General features: G+C 37.0%; 1 protein-coding gene across 1 annotated transcript; it reads right to left on the reverse strand.

The window, feature by feature from the left end:
- Nucleotides 1-4,553: 4,553 nt before the first annotated feature.
- GPR33 (G protein-coupled receptor 33) lies at nt 4,554-5,576 on the reverse strand. Its single transcript, XM_045841156.1, has one exon. It carries the CDS (start codon nt 5,574-5,576, stop codon nt 4,554-4,556), a length of 1,023 nt encoding a protein of 340 aa, XP_045697112.1.
- Between the last annotated feature and the right edge of the window lie 3,538 nt (nt 5,577-9,114).

Below are 9,114 nucleotides of genomic sequence, written 5' to 3' on the forward strand. Positions count from 1 at the left end.
GTGATGAAAAAGCAAGGACTTATATCTAAGATTACTCTATCCAGCAAAGTTATTGCTTAGAATCAAAGGACAGATAAAGAGATCCCCAGACAAGAGAAAGCTAAAGGAGTTCACTATCAAACCAGTATTTCATGATATGTTAAAGAAGAAAAAAAGAGAAAAATATGAACAATAACAAGAAATATATATCTATCAAAAATCAAATATAAAAACAAAATTAAACAAGAGAACAAAACCAGACTTTTAGTTAGAGAGCATTTTGACTGTTGCCAGATGGGAGGAGGTTGGAAAAATAGGTGATAAAGATGACGGGAATAAGAAGTGCTGATTGGTAGTTACCAAATGGTGATGGGGATGTAAAGTACAATACAGGGAATACAGTGAATAACATTTTAACAACTACGTATGGTGTCAGATGGGTACGAAATTTATCAGGAAGATTACTTAGTAAGTTGTGTAATGTCTAATCACTGGGGTGTACACCTGACACTAATGTGATATTGTATGTCAACTGTAATTTAAAAATAAAAAATGATTTAAAAAGACATTTGGGGAGAGTTTTTTTAAGTTCACACTCTGTTTTCTCAAAATTTAACATGACCTTTTATAAAAAGCTCTAAATAATGTTATTTTAATATAGTGTTTTATATTTTAGAAGTAATTCCATATCCACAGTCTCATTTAGAGAGGTCCCCATATAATAGATGAAGAATCTGAGGCCCAGAATAATGTGTGGACAGCCTGCTCCCAATACAACACCAAGCTAGAGGTTGAAGCCAGACTACCACCCAAATCTCCTGATTACAAGTCAGTGTTATTTTTTTTTTACTTTGTGTAGACCCATCCTTTTAAATGTTATGGTGGAATGAGTGGTCACAGGGGAAATAAAGGCAAGGCCCTCACCATTGTGTTCTAACAAGAAACTTAACACATGAGGCTAAAAGGAAAAGCTCACCCACAGACCCAGTAATCTTGAGCCTGGTCTGATCCTGAGGCTGCCAGGCATTGTGACCAACATAAGCAAAACTATAATAGTGTGGGGGAAAAGCCATGGAAAATCTGTGTGTATCATCTCCACTAGCTGGGAAAAGGAAAACCTTGAGACTGTGTATTCATCCCAACACCTGAAAAGGGTAAAAAGAAGGGGTCTACAGTGCCCAAAGAAAGGGCTCACCAACAATTTTGGTTAACTGCCTGCCTTCTGTCATGTATGCAAAATGAACAAGTAGAGTCTGGAGCAAGATAAGGATTCAGGCTAACAGACTTCCACACATACCTACGTTTGGGTAGTCATGGCTCCCTGGGGGAAGCTGTCACCACTTTTATCTGTCATTCAAAATGCAACTTCTTCACCCCCACCTCACCAACCCTATAAGTACAAAGGACTCACTCTCTTGGCCTTTTGGTTCTTTGGCCACACGAAGAGCCCCTAGCCAGCTGGCCTCTGGCCACCAGGCCCCTGGCCACCCTTTTTGGCCACCTGGACTCTAGCCACCCTGCTCTAGCCACCCTTGCTTTTGCTTTCCCATTAGAACTTAGCACTAATAAACTTTGCTTGCATGCTAATAGGCTTGCTGACCTGTAATTCTTTACTTTGCCAATGTGAAGAACCAAATTTCTGGGAGTTTCTCTCATAACAGGTTTCCAAAGCATGATGTTGTTTCAAAAAAAATCATGTTTCCACCTAGTAACTTTTTCCGTAAGTCTTACATCATAAACTTCAGCAGGCTTGTCAGGGTCACCTGGGGAGGGAAGAAGCACCAGCTTTTCCTGCTGAAGTGACTCTCAGAGCTACAGCCCAGTCATCAATCCTACTCCTCCCTCTTTGGGAAACTGTTCAGACTCCAAAAGCTTGAAATAGGGGCCAACATGAAAGTTTTCAAGTACTTGCAGCTTTTTGTCCCTCATATTTAAAGTGAGAAAGCTCCAGCCCCCAGCTTCCCAGGGAAGTAGTGATACCAAGTCAATTAGCAGGATTTCTAGGGCATCAAACTACTATTACTTTCCCTCTATAAAAACTTAGTAATGAAGGTTAATTTCTCTTCCTTTCTATAACCCCTTGTAATTAATGTTATCCATTTTGGGGATTTCTGAATAGGATACATGCCTGTGGTTTGGAATGGTTTGTGCAAAGCTAGCTGGAATGTTTAGGGACTGAGTGTGCATTATGGCCTATCTCCATTTGGTATCAACTGAACTATCTATTTACTGCTATCTGTTGACTGATAGATAGAACTGACTAGCTAAAGGTAAATAGGTCAGTGATACTACATGGTCTTACATAACTCAGGTGCTATAATGTATTATAAAAACTCAAAGTGAAACTTGAAAACCAGGGAAGACAAATTAATATTGTTACTGCTATTCTAAAATTAAATACACCATGACATTACCCAGGCAGGTTCTTAAACACTTATAATGGTCTTACTCCCATATTTCTGAGACAGCTTAATCTGTATGTATTAAATACAACATTTAAGATTTCCTTATACTTAAACATTAAAGTATAAATGTCTTTATACTTTAACATGGATGTGACAAGATGAGTGCCTTGTCATCTCCATGTTAAATTTTGTTCATATCAGTTAAATAACTTAGGTACTATCTACTAAAAGATGGATCCCTATTCAAATATTTATTTACAGAAGATTCTGTGACAGACAACTCAAATCAATGGATACTATTGGTGTTTAGAAATTGATATTCTTATAGCCTTAAATATCAGAGGTGAAGACTCACATTTATACTACTTTACACTCTCTAGGATGGCTATAAGCTAAAAAAGGAAAATAATAAGTGAAGAATAATAGTAAAGTAAAAATAAAATATAATATGAAAATAATAAGTGAAGAAACTGGAACTTTGGTACATTGCTGGTGAGAATGTAACATGTTACAGCACTATGGAAAAGTTTGGTGGCTCCTGAAAAAGTTAAACAGAATTATCAAGTGACCCAGCAATTAAAAATAATTCAAAGTAAAAATAATTTCAAAGTTATTGAAAACAAGGATTTTAACAGATATTCAAACAGTATACCAGTGTTCACAGTAGCATTATTTACAATAGTCAAAAGGTGGAAACAACCTTAATGTCCCTCAAGAGAAGAATGGATAAACAAGATATGGTATATACATACAATAGAATATTATATAGCCATAAAAAGAATGAGGTTCTGATATGTGTTACAATATTGATGAGCCTTGAAAACATTCTGCTGAATAAAATAAACCAGACACAAAGGAAAAATATTGTATGATTGCACTTATATGGAATATCTAGAATAGGCAAATTCACAGAGACATGTAGTAGATTGGAGGTTATGTGAAGGACTGGAGGTGGGGAGGAATGAGGAATTAATATTTAATGGATATAGGACCTCTCTTTGGGGTGATAAAACTTGTGGAAACAGTGATGATGGCTGCAAATATTGTGAGTGTAGTTAATGCCACTGGAATTTACATTGAAAATGCTGAAAATGAAATGGTGAAAATGGCAAATTCTGTTATACAGTTGACCCTTAGACAACATGGGTATTAGGGGCTCCAAATCCTCTGCAGTCAGAAAAATCAATGTATAACTTTTGACTTCCCCAAAACTTAACTAGTAATAGCCTGCTATTGACTGGAAGCCTCACCAGTAACATAAACAATCAATTAATACATATGTGTATGTTATATGTATTATATAATATATTCTTTTAAAAAGTTTTATTTTTCAATTACAGTTCATATTCAGTATTATTTTGTATTAGTTTCAGTGTACAGCATAGTGGTTAGACAATTGTATACACTACTAATTGGTCCTCTGACGTTTCAAGTACACACCTGGCACTGTACATAGTTATTACAATGTTACTGACTATATTCCTTATGCTGTACTTCATATCCTCGTGACTATTTTGTGACTACCAATTTGCACTTAAAAATTTTTTAAAAATATTTTATTTATTTATTTTTAGAGAGGGGGAAGGGAAGGAGAAAGAGAGGGAGAGATACATCAATGTGTGGTTGCCTCTTGCACACCCCCTACTGGGGCCTGGCCAGTAGCCCAGGCATGTGCCCTGACTGGGAATCGAACTGGCGACCCTTTGGTTTGAAAGCCAGCACTCAATCCATTGAGCCACACCAGCCAGGGCCCAGTTTATACTTCTTAATCCCATCACCTTTTTACAAGCCCCCTAGCTCCCTATATATAGTATTCATACAATAAATAGAGTGAGCTAGAGAAAAGAAAATGTTATTGAGAAAATCATAAGAGAAAATACATTTACAGTGCTGAATGTGCTTATTGAAAAATATCTGTGTGTACATTTTGGACCTTTGCAGTCCAAACCCATGTTGCTCAAGGGTCAGTATTTTGCCAGAATAAAAAAAGGGCAGAATTACATTTGTAATATCACCTATTGCTTACTGACTTTTTAATATTTGTAATCTAACTACAGTACACCCCAGATGTCCCTTTAATATAGGAACTATATTATACAGAAGCAGAGGGTATATCTCTGGTTGGCTGATTGACTAAAAAAAGCTCATGTTTGTTCTGGGACCTAGAATTTAAATGTAGGCTTGTAAATTTAGGTTTTGTGTCCTTTCTGGAGGAAAATCCTCACTGAATGTTGACTCAAACAGAGCAAGAATTGAGTTTTTGATAACTTTTTTGAAATTTTCCCCAACAAATAGGTAGAGTGTAGGAGAAAAGACAATATTAAAAGAAGTGGTAATCACTGCAACTAGCATAGTCAACTGTAAAAGTAAAGATTTGTTGTCAGAGAGAAGTAAGCCCCGGTATACATGGTAGGGCACCCAACACACAAAGAAAGAGATAATGGCAGTCTTCATGACTTTGAAGGGCTTGTTGGATTTAAATAGGCTCCTCTTTTTCATCTGGTTGGCTACTTTTACATAACAAAAGGTGATGATGAAGAAAGGCAGAAGGAAGCTTAGCAAGAACTTGCTGGTGAAACAGGCTACATGAATCCATTTCCTTAATGTTTGCATCTTTTTGCTTTCCCAGTCAGTAGATAAGGCATAGTTATCTTGGCAGGTCACCCTTCCTTTGTGGTCATCATATGTCTCCTTGAAAACCAAATGGGGCATGCTGAGGGCAGCCGCAGAGATCCAGACTCCCAGGATGATGCTGGAAGCCCAGCGTGGGGTTCGGTGCAGCTGTGACCACACTGGGTGAAAAGTGAGAATATAACGGTCAACACTGATGGCTGAGAGGAAGAAAACAGAGGCAGATAATCCTGTATGCAAAATGCTGTTGAAGATCTTGCACATGGCCGTTCCAAAGCTCCAGTGATTGTTCTGAAGGAAGGGGATGGTTATAAGTGGCACAATCAATGTTGCAATAAAATGTGAGAGAACAAAATGAAGAAAGAAAAGAGTATTGACCGTCTTTTTCATCTTGAATTTTAGTATCCATAGATAGAGACCATTGGTAATAATACCAATTATTGATGATGTGAACAAAAGAATGACAATGATCATTTTTGGGGCAGGAGCTGGTAAGTGAATGCTGTTTCTTACTAATATAGAGACATTGACCTGGTAATCAGAAGAGTTGATGAGATCCATAATTACTAGCAGGATGAGTTACTGAAAATAAGAACATAAAAGAAGCAAACAAAAAGGTTAAATATAGAAATTCAAATAGCAATGGACAAAATGAAAATATTTTTAAAATGACAAACATAATGTTTCCACAATAACGTAAGTCAGATATTTTTCCCAAGGTCTTTGTTTTGTATGAAGAATGAAGATCAGATTAATTTGAGCATCAAAAATAGAAATACTACAAATGATATGAAATTAATGTGTAATGGATATTTTGACTTTGTTAAGTCATTGATTTAGGTAGCTAAAAGTTTTCTATTTAGACATTAACCAGGAATCTGACCCTTCTTGATAGGCACAGCTTCTTGAAAAAGGCAATGTAGAATCAGTTTTGCTTGACTAAGACTTGATCATGGCAAATGTTGCTAATAAAATTGAATAACAAAAATAATAACAACTGCTGCAAATTATTAATCAAGGGGAGCTATAATGAGATTTCTCCCATGAGCTGATTATATATAATAAATGCTATTATTTAGTATTCTAGCACTGAGCACATAGCAGTAAGGACTGATATGCACATGGGAGCCCTAGGGCTCTGTAGGACTGTGAAGTGTCTTCAGAATCATCAGGGAAGGAGGATAGTGGACTGTAGAATACACTAGTGGTTCTTCCTTACTTGGGGAGGGGAAAGAGGGAAAGAAGTAAAAAACTGGTATTTATACAATATTTGTTATATGCCAGGAATATTATATGAAAATCATTTCTTTCTTTCCTCAGGAAGGCAAATATTCAAACATGAGAAAGTGAGGCTTTAAAGGGTTAAATTTCTTATTAATCATCAATTCCCACCACGCCTCCATTGTGGCAGGTTGGGCACCCTACCAATGTTTTATGTTTCCACTTTGTAAACTGGTATTCCATGCCTAGTGTTTTGATAATGCTCCATCAATCAAAATATTTGATTATTCAAAACATTCCATTTCTGGATAGTGGTTCCTATAGTATTGAAAATATAAACCTGAGACTATTTTGGAAAATACATGTTATAACATTCATATCAATAACTTGGTTTTTGATAAGTTTGGCAAATCAATGGGTATAACTGGTAATGTTTTTATTCACAAAGCAAAAACATTCCAAGACTGTATAGACAGAAGAAATAAAGTTATTGTTATTAAAACCACAACTGCTTTAACTTAATTCTGTCTTTTAAGGGAGTTGCAATGTTTTTCTCCAAAGTAGAAAAAATAGTTCTCTTCAGAAAAATACCTAAATAGCCTGCTTTGGGAGTAAAAACTGAATGGACTGAGGATGTGGAATGGACAGGCAATAGTGAGTGAGAGAATGAGTGGGAACCTGAGAAAAGTTGTGTGAAGGTCCTGGGACCATGAGAAGAGGGAGGAGGAGTGAGGATGTCTTTGGGAGGCTTGAAGAGCATAAAGGGTCAATGAAATATTCAGAAGTACAGAAATTACACAGGGGATTTAAAATGAGGAGTGTCTAATCCTCAATTTTAATTCATTTGCTATGCTTTGACATGGTGTAATGTCCCTTCTCATTGATTTCAACTGTCTTAACATTGGTGGTTGCTCTGGGGAATGGAAGGAAAAGAGAGGCATTCCCTATTTGGGATGGGTTACGATAGAGAAGAGACCAGCAGCAAGAGGTAAGGCATGAATGAAATAATAAATATGCTGGAAACTGGATAGAAACTAGGATATAATAAATAGATAAGGAGAAACAAAATCTTATGGGGAGTTTCTGATACTGTGCATGTACAGCATGTGTGTCTGTGGTCTGTCTGTATCCCTGCAGTGTATTTGTATGTATATATTGTATATGGCTATATGGTCTTCGTGTGTATTTCTGTGGTGTGTCTCTGTGATATGTTTTGGATCCACGGGATATGTATAGAGCTGTGTATAGGTGAGATCTCTGTATCTGTGGTGTATTTGTGTGTTTGTGTATGGTCTTTATGTGGTGTCTGTGTTCTGTGTGTATTTATTTGGGTAGTATATGTACAGGTGGTGTTCATTGTCTGGTGTGTGTGTGGTATCTCTTTGTGCGTGTGCATATGAAAAAACTGGGTATCTGAATTATAGGGAAGATCTTTTAAAAAAATGTGTGGCTGAACTCTAGAAGGCCATCTGAAAGTTATGTAAAATTTTAGCAAAATCAGTGTTGGACACTACCAACTTTATATGAATATCATATAAAATTTCCTAGGAACTTTGATTTATTGCACATAACCAGGAAACTTCATGATCCTTAAACATCTTTTAAAATGGGTTTAAAGTCTTAATATAAATTAGTAGGGCGGAGCTTGGTTCCTGGTATCCCTTAGAACTGGATTTCAATCCTACCTCTACCACTTACCAGCTCTGTGACCTTGGACTCTGAATTCTGAGTCTCTTTCACCTTCCAAACCACAATGACTTTTTATGAGCACTAAATGAGGTAATGTATATAAGTCACTTGGCTCTTTTCATGGCACATATTTAGCACTCAATAACTTTTTACCTATTATTTTACACAACTTGTTACATTAAGGTTAGCAAGAGCCTCCTTTTGTCCTTTTAATGCTGTAGGCCACATTTCTTGCCTTCCTAAAGCTTCTTTACTGAAGTCTGAAGTACCATCAGGGATTTCTGAAAAAACTCTAAATGCCCATCTATTGGGGACATAGATTTACAGTTATTCTGAAGCCTTGCTATTGTGATACCTTTGGCACAAGCAGCTTTCAGGAAGAACCCTCTCTGCTTGTGGGAGGAAGCATGAGAACCTCTGGAAGCTGTTCTAAAGTAAGCTTAGGTGGCCTATTCAGATAATAGCACTGGGATAAACCTGCTGGCCCAGGAAATCTTACCTTGGAGTTATATCTTCATGTCGGATGGTCTTGGGCAGGCCACAGTGACTTCAAATGAGCAATCTTCTCCCCAGGGAGAGAGGCAAAAATCAGTGACACTTTGCCTTCATTTCATCTGCCTTTCCTCTTGCTGATGCTACTCCCCAACCTTGAAGGTACTGCTTAAATATTCAGTGAGATCTTCCTGTTCTTCCCAGGTTCCTTTTTCTGTGGAATACTTACTATGGAAATGGAGGTAGAGAGATGAGTACTTCTTCAAATCATTTCTCCATTTTAAGGGGAGATTTTAAAAATTCCACAAAGTTCTTCTATTTAAGTCTAACAAGCTTATCTCAGAGTTAAAACATTGTTTAAAAATTACTTTTCCAGGGAATTCTGCTCAAGATGGAGGTGTAGGTAGATATGCTTCACCTCTTTGCACAACCAAAAGAAGGAAGCAACCAATTTAAAAACAAAAACCAGCCATAACTGCCAGAAAAATCAAACTGTATAGAAGTCCAACAACCAAGGAGTTAAAGAAGAAACATTCATCAAGACTGGTGTGCCAAGACATTGAAATATGGCCCAAATGAAAGAACAAATCAAAACTCCAGAAAAATGCCTGACCAGTGTGGCGCAGTAGATTGAGCGCTGGCCTGAGAACCAAGGTGTCACTGATTGGATTCCCAGTGAGGGCACACTCTTGGGTTG

Source organism: Phyllostomus hastatus, unplaced genomic scaffold, assembly GCF_019186645.2.
Source record: "Phyllostomus hastatus isolate PE091 unplaced genomic scaffold, TTU_PhHast_1.1 phas_contig_348, whole genome shotgun sequence".
Taxonomy (NCBI): domain Eukaryota; kingdom Metazoa; phylum Chordata; class Mammalia; order Chiroptera; family Phyllostomidae; genus Phyllostomus; species Phyllostomus hastatus.